General features: G+C 37.4%; 4 protein-coding genes across 7 annotated transcripts; 1 reads left to right on the top strand and 3 right to left on the bottom strand.

The window, feature by feature from the left end:
* Positions 1–655: 655 nt before the first annotated feature.
* LOC111343262 (ATP synthase F(1) complex subunit epsilon, mitochondrial-like) lies at positions 656–2,372 on the bottom strand. The gene is made up of 3 exons (XM_088753447.1): positions 2,243–2,372; positions 1,268–1,407; positions 656–807 (listed from the first exon to the last, which is right to left on the bottom strand). Exons 1-3 carry the CDS (start codon positions 2,302–2,304, stop codon positions 791–793), a joined length of 219 nt encoding a protein of 72 aa, XP_088609573.1. The 5' UTR covers positions 2,305–2,372; the 3' UTR covers positions 656–790.
* On the top strand, positions 2,348–7,295 carry LOC111343266 (nuclear envelope phosphatase-regulatory subunit 1). Its single transcript, XM_022950422.2, has 6 exons — positions 2,348–2,434; positions 2,522–2,593; positions 2,864–2,931; positions 3,224–3,336; positions 3,977–4,031; positions 6,001–7,295. The coding sequence occupies exons 1-6, from the start codon at positions 2,410–2,412 to the stop codon at positions 6,034–6,036; spliced, it is 369 nt and encodes a 122-aa protein (XP_022806157.1). The 5' UTR covers positions 2,348–2,409; the 3' UTR covers positions 6,037–7,295.
* Positions 7,296–7,963: 668 nt separating this feature from the next.
* Positions 7,964–9,686, bottom strand: LOC111343250 (uncharacterized). Its single transcript, XM_088753446.1, has 4 exons — positions 9,316–9,686; positions 9,149–9,223; positions 8,745–8,903; positions 7,964–8,513 (listed from the first exon to the last, which is right to left on the bottom strand). Exons 1-4 carry the CDS (start codon positions 9,381–9,383, stop codon positions 8,195–8,197), a joined length of 621 nt encoding a protein of 206 aa, XP_088609572.1. The 5' UTR covers positions 9,384–9,686; the 3' UTR covers positions 7,964–8,194.
* A 5,031-nt stretch (positions 9,687–14,717) lies between these two features.
* Positions 14,718–20,315, bottom strand: LOC111343256 (uncharacterized). Of its 4 annotated transcripts, none has more exons than XM_088755729.1 (6): positions 20,187–20,315; positions 18,514–18,700; positions 17,566–17,665; positions 15,639–15,713; positions 15,328–15,486; positions 14,718–15,112 (listed from the first exon to the last, which is right to left on the bottom strand). In XM_088755729.1, the coding sequence occupies exons 2-6, from the start codon at positions 18,548–18,550 to the stop codon at positions 14,794–14,796; spliced, it is 690 nt and encodes a 229-aa protein (XP_088611855.1). In that variant the 5' UTR covers positions 18,551–18,700; positions 20,187–20,315; the 3' UTR covers positions 14,718–14,793. The 4 variants fall into 4 exon arrangements, with proteins under 4 accessions (XP_088611855.1, XP_088611857.1, XP_088611856.1 ...); XM_088755731.1 differs by lacking the exon at positions 20,187–20,315 and adding an exon at positions 19,906–20,049; XM_088755730.1 differs by lacking the exon at positions 20,187–20,315 and having other exon boundaries at positions 18,514–19,302.
* Positions 20,316–23,552: the final 3,237 nt, after the last annotated feature.

Genomic DNA, 23,552 nt, shown 5'->3' with positions numbered 1-23,552 from the left:
TCTTTCAAATTGAGAACAGAAAAATTTCAAAAATGAATAAAATAAGAAATATAAGTTTAAAAAATAAGTAAATTGGGACATTGAGTTTAGCATAAGTAGTATTTGGAGGTAAGTTTACAATTACAGACCATTAATTCTTACTTAAAATGAAAAAAGCTCACAAGCCTTCACTCAATTCAAATGGCTTACTTTGCCACATTTTATCCCAGTTTCCATAGCAACTGAATAGCCCGCATAAGAAAAGCATTTCCAGTTATTGCTTCTCTCATAATTTCTGGGAACCTTAGGCAGTCAGAAAAACAAGGCCAGGGTGGACACCACTTTAAAAATGAATTTTATGTTAGCTAGAATTTCACATAATGTAGGCAAGTAACACTGAATTCCACATGACCTTCAGCTTTAAATAACAGCCCTGTACACCCAGAACTCAAAAGCTACTCCTCCATTAGAAACCTGGAAGATTGGGAGGGGGAAAGTTTGCTTAAAGTTTGCTTGAGGAGGGGGTTAGGTAGCCTGTGATGGACCAGCCTTCCATAGACGGGAGCAACAGAACCTCTGAGTGGCTTCACGATGCAGAAACTGGAAAGTTATTCCAGCAGCTAAATGAGTCAGTCTTGTTTCCAGTCTTAACCTAATGAGATTAGGCACACACCAATCTTTTGTCACAATATTTATTCAAAAAAGGTTACATCCAATCCTTCATGAAGTCCAGAGATTGAACTCTTCACACAACAGTCAGTCTTGAACCATTTTAGAAACTCAAGTAAATGTTAGAGTACCGCTTCAGTCATCACTGGCTGATAGTTTCTGCAAGTACAAAGATGTAACATCCGTAATTCATATCACAATAACAATCAAGTGTCATGCAGTATCTTTACACTGCCTTGTTACACCACACACTTCATTGCAACAATACACTATTGTGCTTGTCATAAATTAACTAATAAATAATGAAAGCCCTTGTTACAAAAGGCACCTTGATATGTCAGCCCTTATGGCCAGTATTCCCAGTGCACTGCAATTGGTAAAATAAAAGGTAGAAGACTGGCAATAAAATTCCCTGGTACTGGCTTGATGGCTGTTCCTGTAATTTTCTTTACTCACTACTTGAAATTATCCATCTTATATCTTATCACCTAAGATCTAACAAAAAGATGAAAGGCCAAATCTTGCAAAAGCAAACAACTTTGTAATATTTGATCAAATATTCTGTAGTTAGGACGAAAAAATCTCCTACAGTAACACCAGCTAAAAAGGTACAACTAACTTGCTTGCCCAGCTTGCTTGCCACCTTCCCATTTAACAGACTTCATAAGAGAATCTTCACGCCTCAGAGCCTCCACTCGTAAGTCTGGCTTGAGACATCTTCTAACCAGCTTTGCACAGATGGATGAGTAGTTCAGATAACTACAAAGAAAAATATATCAACTTGCTTGTTCAACACTTCAACATGTAAAACATCATCTACTTCCTACAGGTTGGTGAGCACATTATTACACCAAAGTGAGGTGAGGGTCGCACAACAGAGCGAGGCTCCAAATTAAGTGTGCCCAATATCCCACCCCAGGGGAGGACATCCATCACACAGTTATCTCGTGTGTGGGAAATTAACGTCTCCTACCCCAACCCTGCAGGAGACGGGACCTCCATTTATTCGTCCCTATCCGAGAAGACTAGAATATCTAACCATTTCTTGATATTATAGAAAGGCAGCAAATTCTTCTCAATTATTTTAAGACCTTGAGTGTTGGTCCGGCCGGGGCTCGAACCCTCGAGCTCCCGCACAACATTCGAGCGCTCTATCCATTGAGCTAACCGGGAGGCAGTTAAACAAAATAACACAAACAAAAAGGGCGGGTAGAAGAAATAATTCCTCATCTGGGAGAAGAAATTAATATATAAATTGCCATTGTGCGCATTCGGGAAAATTATTGTCCAAGCCTACCTGGTAAAACGCAAAGCTTTCATTGTGTCAAATTATGCCAGCAAAATGTGACATTGGGAATCGTATTTGTAAGCAGAGGGATTCTTCTCGAACGAACTATGATAGAGGGTTACAAATTCGTAAAACGTAATAAGGCGAATATGATGATTCGTTGAATTTCACATAACACCGACCAAATATTTGTTATTCTCCAAATACAGCTAAATATGATGGTTAAAGAGGCGGTTTTTTTTGTTTTTTTTATTTTTCCCTTCCACAAAATCAACAAAGACGCAGAACTATCGAAGATATCCTTACCTTAGCCCGGCTTGCCTCCAGTACGACACCATCTTGGATATTAGATATGTTGTACAACTCATGCGTCAGGAATATACGCCTCTGTCCATTAACACTTGTGGGCTCAAAATTCTACCGGCAAACGGAGAGCATGCGTTGTGATAATTGAAAGAAATGGAAGTTCTGTCATGGCTAGTCAGCAAGTTACGGAAGGTAAGCGACATGCAGAATATTCACTTTACCATCGAGATTGTGAAAAATCGAGTGAGGATTACCCGTAATGTGTCTTCCTGTTTGCAGATCTAAAAGCATTTGAACGAAGGCTCACGGAGTACGTGCAATGTTTAGGTCCACAAACCGGCAAATGGAGACGTAAGTTTGTTAAAATCGAACTCAGTTTCAAAGTGCATTTTCGATCAATATTTAAGGTCAAGTATTCTCTTCGATGGTCAAAGGTACGGTAAAAATACGCACGAAGTAAACCTTAGAAGAGTATGACAATTAAGAGTGTTATTTCTACACAGATGTCCTACAGTTTAATTAATCAGAGGGCAACACGGGCAGTGGCTGTTTGTGTGCGAACCCTTCGACTTGAAGATGCTGCCTGGGTTTAAATAACTCTTTAAATAATTTATTTTGCAGTTATTCTTGTTCTGTCGTCAGTTGCAACCGCTGCAGGTGCTTGGGGATTAATCACAGATAGTCAACATGTAAGTTTGATATTGTGAAAAATGTATGCAAATTAGCACTTTCATTTCCATTATTGAATTTTTCATATCATAGCCAGAAGGAGCTCCTAAGCTCTAGACTTGAAACAGTTGACAAGTATATCATGAGACTAAGATGCTTGAAAAAGTGTTTTAGCCATTGTAGCAACTACGTTTATATAAACCTGTTTAGATGGTTTGTGATTTTAGTGGGAATTACTGATCCATTAAGTCTTTAGCCTTCTTTTCGGAAATAGTCGGTGTAACCTTTCTGTTCTCATCATTTTGTTTTCAGCATCCTTCACTACTGCAGTATCTGTGGCACCATAAATTTTTCACAATCAGTTGCTGTAATTTATTCATATTATTTATGCTTGGAATTCATAGAAGGGTTATGGCACCTCAAATGTATCCTTCACTGCCATCTTAGTGTTCAAACTTTTGCATAAAATATTAGATGTGCAAAGCTATCTTACTCAGCAAGGTGCCCAGCAAGTTAAGTCTCCTATTTTGCTGACTTGATTGCTAGACAAGATAATTTCAAGGTGGCATGGTATGCAGACAAATTTTTAGTGCATTTCAGGATAATTCTGAAATCATTTCTTTTATCATTTTGCACAAACTTTGCAATGGTGGGGTTAAAAAAATCTTTGTTTCTAAAGTATATTTCTCCTTTAAGAGAATCTACCTACCTCCACCTGTAGGGATTCAAGGGGCTGCCCCCAGAGCACCATTCATTATGTAACCTGGGCACCTGTATATTTTATTGTGTACTCTGAAAAAATGCAGTGGCCTTTTAAAATACTCAGGGGCCCCCAGCCTTCAACTTAACTCCACCTAACTTACACCACAGTCTGGTTACTCAAAATCTTTTTGACAACCCTGACCATTTGTTTTCCCTAGTTTTGTGATATAGAGAAAAAGTTATTTTTTAAGAATAATGAGGCAAGTGTAAACAATTGTCCTGAATGCAATAAAATGAGGTTTTGTTATCCACAGTTGCTGGACCCTTGTTGCCATTTGTGTTTCTTTAACTTGTGTATAATAGAATTTTAGGAAGAACAAGATTAGTTTTAGAGGATTATAACATGTCCTGTGATGAGGTAAGATCTTCAGTTTTCAATGCCTTTTTTATGCAGTTTAGTGATGAATGTGATGTTTAAGCAGGTTGACTTGTTTGTTTTTCTAAATACAGAGAAAAACAGTAATGTTGACCCCGAAAGAACAGCACAATTTTAATTTAGAATATTAACTTAAGAGTTGTACCATATTTTGAGCCCATAGGGCCAGTCAAAATACAAATAACAAGTAAAAATACTCAGCGATACTACACAACAAAATGTCTATAAGTCATTTATTATCCAACACACCAAACAGTTATTTCAGTGCAGGCGAATTTCGCGGATATTTATTTACAGGAAGTGCATGACAGAAGTATGTGAAGCGGAACAGAATTGGCATGTTGTTGTGTTGCTGTTTCTATTTTCTTCATTAAATGACTTGGATCTATATTTGCCAGTCATTCTGACTCTTTGTCGTCGGAAATATGATTCAAATTGTCCGCCACTTTTTTTTTCATAACTACAATCCAATTCTTCGCTTGTGCGATGCAAGAAAAGCTGTTTAACTGGTACTCTGCTATGGCGTTATTTGTACTCGTCTAAGTGTAGTTGGATAATAATTAACTTATATTGCGCTACTATCAATATACACTTTCATCAGCACAGAAACTAAAATGTTACAAAAATCTAACTGAAAAAAAACAACAGATAGAAAACGAAAAAATCTAATAATGAAATACTATATATGCTAAACATATCAATTTTAAAATATCTAAAAATAAATAGTTAGTTTAAGTACAAAAATATATATAATCTAATCTTATGTAATTTGATATTTAACAACTAAAAGCTTCTTTAAAGATACATCTTTAAATATTTTTTAAAAAGATTCAACAATTTTGAATTTCTAATATAATATGGAACAACATTCCAAAGTTTTGGTGCGGCTGTTTGAAAAGATTGGTCACCAAGTGTGGAGTACATCTTCCCTTTTGGTACCGTAATTCCAGTAATAGATTATCATTACAAGATCTTAATCTGTGCCTTCTGGGGGTCTTTAAATTGATTAATTCTAGTACATAATTAGGCACAAGCCCATGAACAGCCTTAAACGTGATCAGAAGGATCTTAAAGTGCACCTGACCCCTAAATTTTTTTTTCGTCTAAAAAAATCTTCATGCTCTGGTGAGTATCTCTTTGAAAACATTTTATGGATTTGGTCAAATCCTTAAATTTTTGTGCCATGTTGAAGTACAGAAAATTGCATTAAAATCACCGCCATTTTGACTCACGACAGCGTTTCAAGGATCAAGAGTCTGGCGACTAATGTGACGTCACTTCGAGAACCCAGCAATCTGTATTTCGCGCCATTTTGCACAGTTTACAGGTTATGTTTGGAAGGTTAGATCGATATTGGTCGCAAATATGCTGCAGAATGAAACTAGTGCTATAAAGGCTTTCGCAGGTCGACGACTGGCCAAGAATTTCTTGAGCGTCTTCTCGAAGTGACGTCACAAGTCTACTCTGCCCAGATCCCCATTTACGCGGTCATAGTCCATTCGGATCTCGACTTCAACAGGGTGTAAAGAAATGAGAATTTAACCAAATCCGACAATTTTTTCAAAAAAATACTCACCAAAGCAGGAAGATTTTTTTAAGTGAAAAAAATTTAGGGGTCAGGTGCACTTTAAATAAAATACATTGATGAATGTGCAATGGTTCTTTGTGGGGTCATTATTACTGTTGATAATCATTATGAATTAAAATTTGACATGACTTAAGCAAGGATAAGACAAATAACATGGACCAAAAAAGAAGAGGGAGTTTCAGTTTTTTTTGGAGATTATTATGTGGGTGTCGTCAGTGTGATCTTTATTCTCTCTTCAATAAAGTTTGAATTCTCACAGACTTAGAGATTTGTATCCACTCTACTCCATGCATGTTAGCAAATGTTTTTAATGAGGATTATAATTCATGACAGTTTATTGAATGTCTTATTCTTTTATTCCAGAAGGGAAGACTTATTCTGCGACCAAGGCCATCATGACGCATGCTTTTAAAGTACATATGAAATGATTTTTTTTGTAATTCATCACAAAAGAAATGTAGCAGTGAATTTCAGCACCTCAGAACCGATAATTCTTCTCTCTTTCTTCTCTAACTTGGCAGGAAAAAATTGGACATCTTACCTTACAGTAACTCAGAGCAAATTCAGACTCAGAGCTCAAATATTGCAAACAAAAGACTTCATTTCATATGAACTTCAGAATGTATTAGTTTTTGTTTTAGAAACAATTGGATGTATAGTTAAACTTTGAAAATGTTATATTCATATATGGGGATGTGATGTCAATATCTCAACACAAAAAAATCAAAGTAGTTCTTAATCATTAGGATGGTAAGTTTGATGATTTCTCAGGCATTGGTTAAGGCAATGCCTTGTCCTAAGGGCTTTATTTTTGTTTACTATAACAAGGCAATTAAGACTCAAGTTTAATTGATAGACATTAAAAAAAAAAAGAACACTTTAATAATCACGGTGTAAGGTGAAAAATTAAGACAAAAAGAATTCTAAGAGAGTCTTGCTCATAAACGAACAAGGGTGTATTTGTTACTAGTATTTACAAGCCTCTAAAAGGAAATGGTGGAATGATTTGATATTTTTTCCAGATGTTTTTTTTTTCCATTTTATATTTCCACATTAAAATGCCATGTGGCATAGTGCTTGAACTGTTAACCCCAAAACACAACAATCTTTACTTGACCTTAGTTTTGTTGATGTTCTACAATCTTTGTGAGAATTATCAGGAACCTAGAACATTGTACTCTGCATCTTGTCCTCAGGAGAGTTTGATTGTGTTACTTTGGAAATTTGCAAGTTATTTATTAAGAAGAGTGGGCAAGTAGATATTATTTTCCTTTCATTTATTTTGCTTTGTGACTTGCTGGTAGGTCTCTTTCACAAATTCTTGCAAGTAATGACAACACCAGCATGATTGCTTTATAAAAAGGGAGATGAGAGTAGGGCTTATATTAGGGGTCATTGACAAACAACTAGAATCTTTCTACATACTGATCTGTTTTTACCAAACTTAAGTCCACTGAAAAACGTTTTTATACAATTCTTGGTTCCAAAGGGTAAAATAACCTGTTCAATTACCTCTTTCCATGTTGTTAAGAAATATTTTTGTAAGTCTGACCTTTTAAGGAATACAAAAGTATTTAAGGAACTGAAATTGTACTTTCAGTCTGATTTCAGGTACTTGATTTTGGAAATCTTATCAATAAAGTTTGTTGTGGAACTTATTTGTTTGTAAATTTTACGCACACTTGTTCTTTCTGCCATGGACTTGCACATAAGTGTCGCAACGGCTGTTAACCCTTTAGCTTCTAAGATCTGATCATTAATTCTCCCCTCTAGCCACTACACATTTCCTTGTAAATTAATTTTGAGAACTTGGTGTTAGATCAGAAAATCAACCTCTTCCTGATAAGTTTGAGTATTCTCGTTACCTGTTTGCTGGATCATGTATGGAAATTATAGGGAGAAGTTACATGTTAATCACTTCTGGGAGTTATTGAGGTCATGGACCCTAAAGGAGGAAGTCTATTGGTGCACCAACCAAAAACCTTGACTTTGATTTTCTGTGCCTTGCTGCTGTGTTAGATGAAGTTTTCTTAAAGCACCTCGCCATCTCAGATTTCACACAATTGCAGTTTTGCAACCAGTCAATACCTTTTGTTTTCTCATTTTCTTGTCACACGCCCTAAAGAATTTACTACTTGTATAGTCGAGAGGGTCTCGAGAAATGTTCTTAAACATTTTCAGACTTTCAGAAAATTTTCGTTCTAAGATGGTAGATAGATGCATGGTAAACTGTAATGCTGAAATGCAGGGGGACAATTGATGAAGGGCGATACAGAGCCCTTAGGGTCCTTTGTAACTAAATTTTTAGCAAATTTTCTCGTAGTTTCATGCCACTTGAAGATGTGGTCTGCTTGAACTCTGTGTTATTACCCATAACGTGGGGCATATAATAATGCACATCACAGACACATTAGCTTTGCAATACGTTTATTTCCTTTAAATAAGGGTAATGCCATATCTCAAATGTACACGCCAAGTTATGCAAATTTTCAAATAACATTGTCGAATTAAAGCTTTATTTACAAATGAAACGGATTCACTTTGTTAATGTTTCTCTTTAAACGAAGGTTTCTTTGCTTTTTGTAATCAAAACTTCATTTCGGAGTCTTTCTGTAAAGAGTTCGTCGTCACTCGCATCATAAGGTACATCCCACAATGGGAGATCATCTGCGTCCTGTGCGAAGCACAGGGGTGGCTTAAGCACCGCCTTGTTCATGTCACTCATTGAACGCACAGGACGCATATTCTCTTGCCATGTTTTGGCGCGTGTTTTGGGATCTGGAGATGGATCATACAGGTCTTCCCAGAAGAACTCCGCCTTCTTTTCCATCTCTTGAACATCTTTTTCCAAGGCCGTTTTGCGAATGCCGCATTCACTGTGGAGAGAAAAAGTAATAGATCATCGCTTGTTGTCGGTATGACTTAGGATCTTCTTAGAACTACATCAACCCTGACCTTTAGTGAAAACATAACCGAAATAATTCTCATCCCATTCTCTTCCCATCCCTTTTAATTTTAACCTCGTCTTATTGACGTATTCATTCATTTCTCATTCATTTATTCATTCATCGCACTTTTAGAACTCATCACTCTAAAGTTCTACTTACATGATCAGTGACATTAGTTCCTTGCGCTCCTCCAATGCTCGTCCCAGTTCACTCTCAATCTGCTCTACTTGAGCCATCAGATTGTGCCTGGTGTTTCTTCTCATCTTTTCTTTGTCCTCCACAGCTCTTTGTCGCTGCTTGAACAACTCAACAGTATTCCTGTTTAGAAACAATTCAACGTTTATTACCTCTAATAAGAGCAGCAACAGCCAACTCTTCCACAAATTGCACGCAAGGCGAAATCTGGTATTAAATTGTGTGCAGTATTAGATCAGGAAGGGAAACTGCAAGGATCCATCACTCCTAATGTCGATTGTTCACTTTTTTTAAAACGCGACTGCATGAATCCGTCATGTTACTGCGAGATCCTAAAATAATATAAAATGTTTTACATTTCTCATTACCTTGTGATCTGGATATCTTCTTCAAGTATTCTGATCAGTTCTTGCATGCTTGAGAGTTCTTTTTCCATTTGCTTCCTGCGGAAGAAAAGAGAGAATCAATCGCGAGTTAAAACCATAGCATGTCAGAAAAAAAAAAAAAAAAAAGACAATCCGGAAATGATTCTTACTTCGACTCATGTTTCCTTTGTCCTGAACTAAAGCAGTTCAAACCTCTGAAGAATCTTAAAATACCCATTTTGAGTTCGTAACTTTGTAAATAAAATCTCCAAAGGATATTAGACGCGCTGTTTGCACAATGTTCTCAACTGAACTTGTCCACGTATGTAGGGTAAACTATTGTGATGCTATGAACATAGAGTGCGCGCGCTCACTCGTGCACGTGCAAATTAATGTGATATGTGATTGTTGTAAACATTTTGTAAACATACCTTCCAAATTTCTTTTGTGTGTGCGTGTGTGTGTGGGTGTGTGTGTGTGTGTCAAGTTTCAGAATTTTCCACGGTCTCATGCCTCATTCTGATAAACTGATCGCTAAGATAAACCAGCCGTCTTTTCCTGGAGAAAAATTCCAGGCATAAGTTTTGCACAACACGGTTCCAGATTAGATGCTCCATTTTCTCTCTTGTTCCTCCCTTCTCAAGAAATCACATTCGCAGAACGCTTTGCTCGGCTTCATCAAAACGGAAGATGTAAGATAGCATTTGGTTTACATTTTTTGTGTTACGTCCACATTTTCCGAGGGATACAAAAAAGCAAAATTAAAAGTCTCTATGCGGTGTAAATCTATCATGTTAAGGACTTGGAAACCAAGTTTATATCAAACTCCTTGCATTGAAATTAATGAAAGAAGTGTTGGAAAGATGGCTGAAGGGTTGGTCGAAGGAGAAGGGTGTTACTCTGTCCCAGTTTAAACCCGAGGGTTGTTCACAAACTACATATTTGTACCTCGCGCGATGGTTTGACATAAAATAAGAGCGGAATTTTAAGAGTTGCATCTTATTTTCCGAGCCCTGTTACAAATACTGCCTTTCTTCCATCAACGTTAAACTTAAAATTGAATGAGATAATTTGTTCTAGAGCCGAGGGAATTGAATGCAGATCTCACGGTTGTTGGCTGCCCAGTGCACATAAGTGTAGCAGCAGGTGTTAACCCTTCAACTGCAAAGATCTGATTGTAAATTCTCCCCTCTAGCCGCAACACATTTCCTTGTAAATTAGTAATGAAAGTTTGGTGTTGAGTCAGGATACCAACCTCTGTCTGATACGTTTGACTACTCTCATTACCTGTTTGCTGAATAATGTGAGGAAATTATGGGGAGAAGTTTCATGTTAATCACTTCTGGGGGTTAAAAGGTTAAGAGAGTGACCGTGTTACATATTTTAAGGCTTCGCAATTAGTGAGTACCTTTTGTTTTCTCATTTTCTTGCCACACACCCTAAAGAACTTAATTCTTGTACAGTACAACAACAACAAACTTTGAACATGTACAACAACAAACTTTATTCTTAATCTGATTACAGACATACATACTTGAAAATTCTTATTACAAAAATACATGATTAAAATGGTTTGTCCCGCAAATACCTAAGAAGCTAGTCGCGGCGGGGTAAAACAAGAACGTGATTAAAATAACGAGTTCAGTGGAAGAATAATAAATAAGGCAAACCTATGTTAATAGAAAAAAACCTTGCAAACTAGAAATAAATAAAACACAGAAGTTGGGAGATCAAATTAACACAGCACTTACGGACAAACAATGTATAAAGACAAGGAGTTGTAAAAGGAAAACAGACGTAAAATGGGACCCTCAGCACGCGTTTTTATGATCCTACTTTTTTAATAATCATGGGGATTTCAATATACTCATCCTCCTTTACTAATATATCAAGTAACAATTTGCGGAGATTTTCTTTGAAAGCTTTCTTTGGGAAATTGGCTATGTAGCTTGGTATCCCATTTCCCAGTTTAACTCCGAGCCGAGAAAAAGAACTGTTTTGTATTCAAGTCTAGAATATTTAACATAAAACTTTCCAGACGTAGAAGATCGTGTATTGTATAAGTGGATATTAGACGCTTTCTGAAACAAATTTAACATGTTTGGTGGGGCTATACCATTATTGAGATCGTGCATTAAGGTTGATACAGACTCATAGTAAAGAAAATTTACTGGAAGCACGTTAGCTTCGAAAAAAGAGTAATTGCATGGTCATGCCATTCGGCAAAGTATAATAAACAAAGCACTCTTTACTGAAGAATTAGTATTTTGTTAAGATAAGTCTTGCATGCCTGATACCAGGCAGCAAGATCATAAGTTAAATAAGGATGAATTAATGACTTATAGATGTTCAGTAATACAAGTCGGGGTACAAAATGGCGTAACTTTGCAATTAACCCGATAGTCTTACTAATTTTTGTTACAATGGAGTTAATGTGATATTTCCATGAAAGATTCTGATCAATAAGTACGCTCAGGTATTTTATGTAGACTTTAGACAAGTATATTTATTCAGTTCTTATCATTATCAAACATGTAAAGTTTTGGTTGGTAAGCAAGTCGCTTTTGATAGGGATGAAGAATTACAAAGCTGGATTTCTTGATGTTAAGAGTTAGTTTGTTAGCTGTCAACCAGTTATAAAGGTTTTGTAGCTCAATGTTGACTATTGTCTCAAGATCTTTCATATTTTTGTCCGCATACAGTATGTTAGTGTCGTCTGCAAATCAGTAGAACCTAAATTTGTTCGAGCATCTGTGAATATCATTACGGACATATAACAAGAAGAGCAACGGTCCAAGGATTGATCCCTGAGGAACGCCACTTCCAACGACAGCTTTATCTGATATATGATGGCCTACTTGTGTTGTTTGGGTCCGACTTTTGAGATATGAGGAGAACCAATCATTAATTATTCCGCGAAAGCCATTGTGATTGAGCTTATCAAGTTAAATGTCGTGGTCAACGGTGTCAAAGGCTTTTTTAAGATCAATGAATACTCCACGAGATAACAATCATTTATCCATGTTTGACTGTATATCATTAACAATGTCCAATATCGCATGTTGGGTTAAATGCCCCTTACGAAAGCCATATTGTGAGGAATACAAAAGTTCGTGTTTCTTTATGTAGCTCGTTAGTCTGTTGTAAATTATTTTCTCAAAAACCCTATCAAAATTAGAAAGCAAAGAGATAGGTCTGTAATTGTTTAGGTCACTAACATCGTCACTCTTGAAAACTGGCGTGATTTTGGCAATTTTGAGTTTTAATGGATGTCCCTAATTTGATAGATGTATTAAGTGTCTCTGAAAGAATAGGACTAATGACGGCACTTGAACATTTGAGAAGTTTGGTAGGGGAGGAGTATAAACCATAAGATTTGTCATTCGGCACAAGTAATATCTCTGACCTTAATTCTTCAGGTAAAACAGGTTGAAAAAAGAAGGACGAAGTTGGGGAATTGCACTTCTCGAGGTACTTTAGGTGATTTTTTCGGGGAATGGACAGATTGTTAGCAAGTCTGTTTCCTACTGCTACAAAGTGCTCATTAATAATGTCAGGTATCCGTGAACCTTCCAAACAAGTTTGTTGCGATTATTGAAGTCCTTTAGTGCAGATATGGCTTTTGCGTTTTTTTCATTGATTTTTTCATTCATTTTTTTTCATTGGTTCCTTTCCAGGCTTTTTTCATGTTGTCCATATTATTCTCAAAGAACGTACCGTAATATCTCTTTTTACTCAATCTCCAGATGCATATAATTTATTTTTAACCTTAATCGCCGCCTTAATTCCACTAGTTATCCAGGGCTCGGATAATTGCTTTGCTTTGCGGATTGATAATTTTTTCATGGGGACATGTTTGTTAACAGTTGTATTGTACTTGTTATAAAACGATGAAAACAGTTTGTTCACACAATTTATTCGTTTGCCATTATTTGATTCTATTCAACTTCAGACAGCTCGTCGTTAAAGCGATCAGTGCAGAATTTGGAATAGTCACGTATTTTCGTATTTTTAACTTGTAAAAGTTTGTCTTTCGCTGACGTAGTGATACAAAACTGCGAAAAGTGATCAGTGATATCAGAGATAATGTTTCCGCTTACAAGAAGTTTGTCAGGTGTGTTAACAAATATGTTATCAGTCAACGTAGCGGAAGATCTATGAACGCGCGTTGGTTTGTCCACGTACGCTGCTGGAATAAGATAACAGCTTCTAAGAGATAGCAAAAAAATCCAGGCTTAGTTGAGATGATTCATACTTCAGGAGATCAATATTGAAATCACCCATGATATAAATGTCCTTGTCATCAGACAGCATTTTCTCTCTTGTCTTATCTAAATACGTTAAGAAGTAATCGGGCGAATTGTGCTGGCGATAAATTATTCCACAAACAATATTTTTATGGTTGAGAAAAGAGATTTCAACCCAGAGGGCTCGGAATGCCTCATTTGAAGGTTTTTCAAAAACAGTGTAGTTAAGTGATTGATCAATAAAAAGGCCAGCGCCTCCAGAGGTCAGAGGTGTTGGCACGTGCTCAAAGACCTAACCAGGAATGCTCGGACGGCCGTTGTTTACATTCGAATTTGTAATATTTGTTTCTGAGCTACCAATAACGTCAAAGTGGAAATCCAGTTCATCTAATAACAATTCAAAATTTTCTAAATTGCGGTTGATACTCACAATATTGTTATGGAAGATGGAAAAACTAGACTTAACCGTGTTTTCAGAGATCTTTTCCTTGAACAGTTTAAAGCTGTGTGGCGAAAAGTATCGGCTTTGGATACGCTGATTAGGAAGATTAAAATCAGAATTCAAATAAGTATCCAAATTAGAGTTCAGGCTAAAAATATCTAAGTCGTATAAACTGTTTAATTTATCTAGATTTTGCCTTGGGCACCAGTCAAGAGAGATCGAGTTATTGAACGATCCATGATAGAGAGCCAAGTTACCTGTAAAGTTAAAGTAAGGAAATTCTCGCAATAATAATTTACTGGCCCTCTCTTCTGATTTATAGAGGTTTTGCACGGCAGCCATGTTGGATGGCAGGAACGATAAATTATTTTACCCATGAGAAAAAAAATTCTTTCTTATGCAAAATATTTTCATTGTTCCTGCCATCCAACATGGCTGCTGTGCAAAACCTCTATTTCTATGGAACTTCATGTTAGCTTATTCTTAACGATCGTATTATGTAAACAAGACTACTTAGCTCAACTCTGCGAAGCCACTCCTCGGAGGTCTTCTAATCTATTTAGTTTTATTGTGGTTGCCACACACCCTAAGTAATTTAATTCTTCTATAGTCGAGAGGGTCCTGAGTAATGTGCTTAAGCATTTCAGACCTTCAGAAAATGTTTGTCCTAGGATGGTAGATCAATCCATGGTAAATTGCAATGTTGAAATGAAAGGGGACAATTGATGAAGGGCGATACAAACCAACAAGGATCCTTAGCAACTAAATTTTTAGTAAACTTTGTTATAGTTTCATGCCCTTTGAAGTGGTGGACTGTTTCAGCTCCGTGTCATTACCCTTAACATGGGGCACACAATTATGCACATCTCAAACGCATTGACTTTTGAAATCATTTTATTTCTAAATGACATTGTCAAATCTCTGGCTTAATTTACAAATGTTTCTCACAATGTTTCTCCTTAAGCGAAGGTTTCTTTGCTTTTTGTAATCAAAACTTCATTTCTGAGTCTTTCTGTAAAGAGTTCGTCGTCACTCGCATCATAAGGAACATCCCACAATGGGAGATCATCTGCGTCCTGTGTGAAGCACAGGGGTGGCTTAAGCACCGCCTTGTTCAAGTCATTCATTGAACGCACAGGACGCAGATTCTCTTGCCATGCTTTGGCGCGTGTTTTGGGATCTGGAGATGGATCATACAAGTCTTCCCAGAAGAACTCCGCCTTCTTTTCCATCTCTTGAACATCTTTTTCCAAGGCCGTTTTGCGAATGCCACATTCACTGTGGAGAGAAAAAGTAATAAATCATTGCTTGTTGTCGGTACGACTTAGGATCTTGCTAGAATTATATCAACCCTGACAACATGACCGAACTGATTCTCGTCCCATTCTCTTCCCATCCCGTCTTATCACATCTCATATTATTGACGCATTCATTCATTTCTCATTCATTCATTCATCAAATGTTAGAACCCATCGCTCTAAAGCTCTACTTACATGATCAGTGACATTAGTTCCTTGCGTTCCTCTAATGCTCGTCCCAGTTCACTCTCAATCTGCTCTACTTGAGCCATCAGATTGTGCCTGGTGTTTCTTCTCATCTTTTCTTTATCCTCCACAGCTCTTTGTCGCTGCTTGAACAACTCAACAGTATTCCTGTTTAGAAACAATTCAACGTTTATTACTTCTAATAAGAGCAGTGTGGCTCCTAATGTCGAGTATTCTCTTTGTTAAAATGCGACCGCATAAATCCGTCATGCTATTGCGGGATCCCAAAAAAAGTATAAACGTTTTATGTTTCTCATTACCTTGTGATCTGGATATCTTCTTCAAGTATTCTGACCAGTTCTTGCATGCTTGAGAGTTCTTTTTCCATTTGCTTCCTGGGGACGAAAAGAGACAATCAATCGCGAGTTAAAACCACAGCTTGTCAGGAAATAAAACAAGAGAAATCCGGGAAGGATTCTTACTTCGACTTATGTTTCCTCTGTCCTGAACTAAAGCAGTTTAAACCTCTGAAGATTCTTAAAATACCCATTTTGAATTCGTAACTTTAAGAATAAAATCTCCAAAGGATATTAGAAGCGCAGTTTGCACAATGTTCTCAACCGAACTTGTCTACGTATATAGAGTAAACTATTGTGATGCTATCAACATGGAATGCGCGCGCTAACTCATGCACGCGCCGCCTGGTTAATTCATGTTGTAGAGCGCCGGACTGCTGTGCGGTAGGTCTAGGATTCAAGCTTCAGACCGGACCAACACTCAGGGTCTTGGAATAACTGAGGAGAATTTATTGCTTTTGTTATGACATCTGCAAATGGTTAGAGGTTGAATTCTTCTCGGATAATTACGAAATACCGTGCGCCCCGTCTCTTGCATCTTCTCTGTACTGGTTAGAAGGGGACGTTAAGAAACCCACACACTTATCGCAAAGAGTAGGGAACGTAGCTCGCGCTGTTGCGGTTTGGCCTTAATTCTGGTGTTGGGTGCATCTGCAAAATTTCCTTCAATTATTGTTAACTGCTCAATGCAGGCTGGCCAGAGTCCCCCGCAAAGTGTTGTAAATTAAATCGGAAAAGCCACATAGTGAAGATTTAATACATATAATACTACCGCTAGGGTAAGACTGATAGAACCCGTTACTTGAGGTAAGAGGAGAACAAGTCAAGGTTTACCTCTTGCTTGTTAACCGGAGAAGATACGCGTTTTGAAAACACAGCATCCAACTCTCTTTTGTGTGTGTGTGTGTGATAGAGTGTGATAATTTGTTCTAGAGAGGAGGGAGTTGAATGCAGACTTCACAGCGAAGTAGGGAATTTTCAAACAGCAAGCTGAGTTGGAATGAATAAATATCAACAAACAACCAGTTTAACTAAAGCGTTTCGTATTTTATGGATAACATTAAGAGATTATATTCTCTTGGTAACATGGATATCAGGTCCCATCACACGGAGAATTAACGTTTGAATATCGTTTGATTTCAACGATTTTATTAAAACGATGCAATTTTCAATATGTTAAAAAAAAAAGAGATTAAGAAACAAACTCACACACGCCCACCAAATTATCTAAAATTCTCAAATATTTCTCCTTGTTTCTAATGTACAAAAATTTAGAATTGCATGCATTTTTCGGAATTCTTTACACAACGCTGTGAAAGCGTCGAGAGACTTCTGCAAATATTAAAATTTGCACGAAAGCTTTCAATATTTGTTGGTATTCGTAACACTTCACAGGGAGGTGATTAGGTGACACCTACATCTAACTTGTTCTATTGTTGAGTAAGGATGCACAATAAACGCTTACGACTAGGCCCGCCCCGAAGCCAACAGTAGGGAACTTAAGCAGTCACGACGGCAACGCCACGGAAGACTTCGATTAAAATATGAATTTCGAAAATGGCTGCATGTGTTTACCGTCTCATAGGGCGCCAGACCTCAAACTCAACATAACGCATAAAAGTAGCATTGAGTTCCAAATGTAAATTAAAATTATTTGCCGCCGCGGTTTCGGTTCACAGACGACGCAAATTTTGGGGATTTCACGTTGTTGTTTTGCCAAGGACGGCTAAGAAATGTACAAAGTTTTAAAACGCACGTGCTGGGCTATTGTTCTGCCAATTAGATCTATTGTTTTTTTTTTTCACGTTCTCGTTGCCGTCGCCATCGTGGTTTGCTTAAATTCCCTAGTGAAGGTTTCGGGAAAACAAACCTAATGAACCAGCATTCTCACCCCACGTCCCTCATCGAAATCTCACAAACGAAGTCTGCAATCTGTGGCGTGCCTAACTTTTTTTGTTTCTTGTTCGTGTGGTGGACTGCGAAAGGTTGAGCTGTGGAAGAACATATTTCCTTGGTTAAAGGTAAGCCTTATATTATCTGTTACTGTATTTTATCAGTTGTTTATTTGCTCATTCTGGTGTCAAGGTTACTAAGAACTAGGAATCTGATTTATCGACATTGCACCCTCAGCTGCCTTAAATTTGAAAGCAGATGGAAGGCTTGGGTCAATTTTGAAGAACCATGAATGTCTCGTAGTTTTATCCGTGAAAAGTAAATTTTCATTTTCATTTCTACAATCTCTTACAAAATAAATGAACACGTTCAGTAGCCTACGTTTAACCTTCCCACCAGTTTTGAAGATGCCATCCTAGCACGTTCCGCTCTGTCAGAATTCCGGCCGTTTCGCCAACGCGTCCAAAAATACACCAAAGATGACATTTTATTCCTCTCATCATTTTTTAATACAATTCAGATATTTTTCAAAAACTATTTTGGACGTTGGCTAACTGACACATAAGCGTTGACGTAAACTTCACTCGGAATAGGAGTTGATTTGATTTATAATTGCAATTGAACCGAGTGGAGGGCAATTTGGTCTGATATCATAAGCTTCGCCACTGTCTTTGCTGAACTCATTCGGTGTAAGTACAGGTAATCGCATAGGGCCAAGTAAATTAAGGATTAATATCACGCGTGTTTTCAGAAGTTGCTGAAATTTCCCGAGTCGCGCAGCGACGAGGGCAATTTCTGCAACTTCCGAAAACACAAGTGATATTAATCCTTAATTTTACGAGGAACCATGTGATTACTTGTTTATAATATAAGGGGCAAACTGTTTTCTTACCGATCTCGCGCAAAACGGGACGCCATTGTTCAAAACAAACAGAAATTTCTTTACCTTGGCAGCCGTTGCTAAGCGATTTCCAGCCAATCATTTTCAAGTAATTTTGCCAGGGGCAATTACAAAAATTAAGAAAAAATGCCCTCTGTCTTGACCAATCACAATTCAGAAATTTTGGCCCTTATATGATAAGCGTATTCATAGATTTCCTTCTCCATCATTTCAGCAAACCAGGAGAAGACATCTATAGAAAAAGTAAAACGAAGAGGAAAAGGGTAAGAGATCACTTAGCTGATAGCTGAGCTAAAACCATACCTTTATCGATAAATACAATGTCTATGTAGAACAAATCATGATTAAGGTGGTGGAGAGTAGAGATACATAAGATAAACGAAACAAAATAATTACAGTAAAGAAAAACATAAATTTAAAAAAACTAAAATTGTTGTAAGTGTTGATTTTTGCTAAGTTTGTATTTTCCCTGGTCACACGTACTATTAGTTAGCAGATTTGCTATTCCAGGCGGGTCAATTAACTTCAAAAGATCTACTTAGTTATTATTACAGAGATGAATAGGCTAAAGAAACTTGACGCAGTTGCTTCTAGAGCTCTCTAATTTCAGTCTTGAGTTGCTGAGGTTCTTTGCTCAATATTGGCAGATCTTTTGTTATTACCGTCTTTAACGGTTGTCTTGTTTGAGTTTCGCTTATGGAGTATGTATAGAGAGCGAGAAACATACCAGGAGAGAGAAACTTTATTTTATGGGGGCGACACGTAACAGTGTCTAACTTTACAGATAAACTCGTAGCCCTCAAACACAAAATACAAATGATAAAAACTACATTGGCAATAGATGATATTTACAATAGGAATAAAAACAAATATTTCTAGAATTTGATGACTTGACAAATTGATTTAAAGCGAAGAGCACGCAAACATCTATTATTAATTCATGTCAAACGATCCCTGCATCTTCTGAGAATGGTCTTGTTTTCCACAATTCAGTTTTAAATGATTTTAAAGACTTCTTTGTCTTTAGCGATCGAGCCAAATTGTTCCAATCCTTTGCAGTTCTCACGGCAAAGGTGCATCCTCGTGATTCTTTAGTGAGCATCGGAGTTTTTGTTCGGAGATGCGTTTGAATAGACGGGTAGAGTACCGTTTCTCCGTTTATAGGCCAATTCACATCGCTTTAGATGCGCTTCATCATGAAAGGGGATCCAGCTCAGGTTGTTAAATAATGTTACTGTTTATTACTGGTACGGGCGACTAATTCTAACTAGCACAATTTTGACATGGCGAAACGACACGACACGATACAGCGAAACAACACGGTTAAAACTGCAAATAAAACAGCGAACGAAAACCTATTACAATATAAACTAAACAAAATACACAAGGAACGCTACTACGAAAACAACGATGAAAACTACATAATACAAAACTTACATTTGTTGGGATGTTGCCACTCTTGCCTAGTGGCGAACGAGCTGCACGAAGCGAAAGAACAAATATACAAAACCTACACTTGCGAAACTGCACTGAGCAAAACTACACTGAAAAAATTGCACAAACTACGATGAACAATACGGTTTAAATACATGCTACGTTACGTAACGTTATGTAAAGACGCAAAGAAAGCGCACACAACACTTTACTGCAGTTAGCACTACTGCACGAGAAACAATAAACAAAAAATAATGCGTAGCGATCTACACTGCTCGACTTACGCGTTGTCCGATCAGGGCTGTTTCAGTAGAGTTTCCTGACCTGAAGGCTGATTGCAGCTCGTATAATAAGTTCTAATTGCATAAGAAATTAGAAAGAGAGCTGGCCACGTGCTATTCGAGAATTCGAAAGGACAAGTACAACAGATATTGAGCGATAGCTGTTCATGATCATTTCCTGCTCGTCGTTTGCAAACACTGGTACAATTTTCTCGAGCATGCGTACGCTTATGCCATCGTATCCAGTGGCCTTGGTACCAGAGATTTTATCTATGTCAATGGTTTGCTCAGGCGCTAACCGAGGAATGTTGTGATCCTTGTCTGTATTTAATCTCGAGTGAACAAAGTTTATCAGCTTTGTGTTTTCAAAGTCTACTTTCAGCATCATTGTTGTTGCCAATTTGTTCTAGGATATCAACAAAGTATTCATTTAGCTTGTTTGCAATGTGGCTTTGTCATTGATATGAACTCGAGGTTTAGTTGTCCCACTTAAGGATTTCAGAACTTTCCAGACACCTTTCGGGTTTCCTTTATTCTCGTCGATCTTTTCACTTAAAAAAAACTTCTCTTTGTGTTTTTAATAAGATTTGTGGTTTGACCTTTCGCATGTGTATATCGTGTTCAATCCTCCTGCAAATTCGAATTTTTTGGCAACTGGTCCCTTATTTTCATAGAATGGAGGATCTCCTTTAATTTTGTCATCCAAACAGATTGGTTGGGTCTCTTTACACGTTCAGATTAAGTAGAATATGTCGGTCAAGAACATCATTAAGCATGGTTTCTTTTGAACTCAAAAAATCATTTTATCATCGAAGACAAACACAGCCTCTCATGGGGTACATTGTAGATTTTGTAGTAATTCATCTATATTCAAGTTCTTTAAGTTACGATATTTGATGATACTGTGAATTTGATCTTTCTGCCTTCTAGATTACTCTCGTCTAATAAATACCGAAAGATAGTCCGAAAGACCAATGCTTAGCACAGAAATGTCAGCAATGAAACTCGGAGGCGTTCGAGACATGTAGAGCACGCAAGACGTGTAACTTCATTTACAGTTGACTCAAATTTTAACTTCCAAAGGCTTTCGCTAATCCATGCTAATCGATATGCAGGGTAGAAAAATTATATGTTAAAGTTCCCAAAAACATGCAAATTCTTGTTTGCTTTAATAAGCTGCTTCGATGTCAAACTCTAGTCTGGCATCCGTGTCCGCAGTTGATAAAGGCGGGATATAAACACCTCCTAACAAGTGTCGGACAATTTGATTTGTATGAACGGATTTGTAACCAAATAGTTTCGAGTTCGTTTTCATCCAGGCTTGTAATTCTGCCGAATTTAAGGCTGGAAGCGACATAAGCAAGAATTCTGCCGCCTTTCTTCAATCCTTGTCGGGTTTTTCTGAAAAACGTGTATCCAGGTATCTGTAGAACGCAGTCAGGTGTGCCTTGAGGAAGGTTTCGAGGAGAAAAAGCGCATCAATTTCATGATGATTTGCAGTTAGTAATAACTTTATTTGCTCCAGCTTAGTGTCCGTTAAATGATTTACGTTCCACTGTCCTCATTCGAGAACATTTCCTAGTAAAGATATCTAAGGGCACATTTCGTTTTCCTGTCCTCCTCGTTGTCGCTTGAGGCAGTTGGGCCGGTATTTGGGTTAACATCACAAGCCTTGAAAATTCAAGCTCCGAAATACGAGGATTGAAAGTTAACACACCATTTTTGGTGTACTTTATCACTGAATAAAGAAATTCTTTTGAATTCTTCGGTGGGGATGCCGAGATTGTCTTCAGTACCAAAAGGCGTTCGTTTTGCGTTGTTGATATTTTATGAAATGCAAGTGTTGTCGCTTTCAAAGGAACTGTTGTCATCTTCGTAAGTAGCTACTTGATAGAAGTAACACTAGGAGTTCAAGAATGAGTAGCAGTAAGCGAAGATTGAGCCCGTTCACGGAGCAAGACGCCATGCCTGCCCGATTTAAACCTGCGACCTAAGGTGCTAAATTGTGAACTCATTGTCGGCAACATGACTTCCATTCTAGAGGAGCTTGAGTTTTTTCATTACTACAATCATTTTTGTCATTTTTTCGAACACAAATTACTTTCATACTTCTTACATTCACTGGGGGATTTGAAAGTGAGGAAAACGATGTCTGATTAGTGCGGGGAGCGCATATCACTGAATTTGGGAGTGTTGCCCATTTGGTTTGCTGCGTTTGGTGATCATGATGCAACGTAATGTTTTCAACTTGGGGTTTATGCTTTAAAGTTACCTTGATGATAATAATAATAGTAATAATAATGATACTTTACTAAAGTCTCCTATTGTAGCTTTTCAGAATTTAGTCCCAATGCAAGAAGCGATATTATAAAATTAGTTATATTATGATAATTATATTTAAAAACTGTATTAGTACTCCTTAAAAATATTTTTTTTAAGATAGTTTAAAACTTTGAAAAGAGTCAATACCTGTAACGCTCACGGGCAGATTGTTCCACACTTAACTGCGTATGCTCTATACGAGAAATTGCGATGACCTGTAGAAGAGCAGCACTTGAGAATCTGCTACAGATTCTTATTTGTAGTGTTGCGGCTATGAATGTCTGATCTTATGACAAACTGTCATATGATAACTCTTATGATAAATCTGTCGCTCAGGTGATGCCAGGTTGCCAAGGGTTGACCCCAAAAAAATTGGAAACAAGGCTCCTGCAGATTTGATGGGTGGCTATCAGAGGAGATCACGAAAGTGCACATAACTATTAAAAGTTAAATGTGAGGAAACGATGTTTGATTAGTGCATGGTGCGCATATGACTTGGTTGCCATGAAAAGGAGAAGAAAATTATAATCTGCTAGTTGAATTTGCAGAGAAAGTTGCCCATTTGGTTTGCTGTGTTTGGTGATCATGTTGCAACCTTGTGTTCTTAAGTCAGGGTTAATGCTCAAAGGTTATTTTGTTGGCGATATTACGTTGCAAAAGGCTAACGTGAATTAAGTTCCGAGATAAGGGCCCTGAAGTGTACCTGGTGGCTACCAATGAAGATCACGAAAATGCTCTCTTATCTGAGGAGAGAGAAAATGTTGTGGCGCTCTGATTTTTTGCGGACAGTTTGTGGGAAATTTGCATGTTGAAGAGAACACTTGTTGTCTGTGTTATTTATAAAAAATTGAAAAACTAAAATGAGGTAACATGTTCAGGTGAAAACTGGTGGAGAAATTGGTGTTGTGTGCCAAAGAACCAAATTGATGTTGTGTGTCAAAGAACCAAATTGGTGTTGTGTGCCAAGAAGAGAGAAATATAGTGGTGCTCCGGTCTTTGCGATCAGTTTGAGGAGAATTTACATTTCACAAGATTACACTTGTAATT

The sequence above is a fragment of the Stylophora pistillata genome, chromosome 3 (genome assembly GCF_964205215.1).
Source record: "Stylophora pistillata chromosome 3, jaStyPist1.2, whole genome shotgun sequence".
In the NCBI taxonomy this organism is placed as follows: domain Eukaryota; kingdom Metazoa; phylum Cnidaria; class Anthozoa; order Scleractinia; family Pocilloporidae; genus Stylophora; species Stylophora pistillata.
Note: the sequence above shows the minus strand (reverse complement) of the source record. Positions and strands in the feature narration are given on the sequence as shown.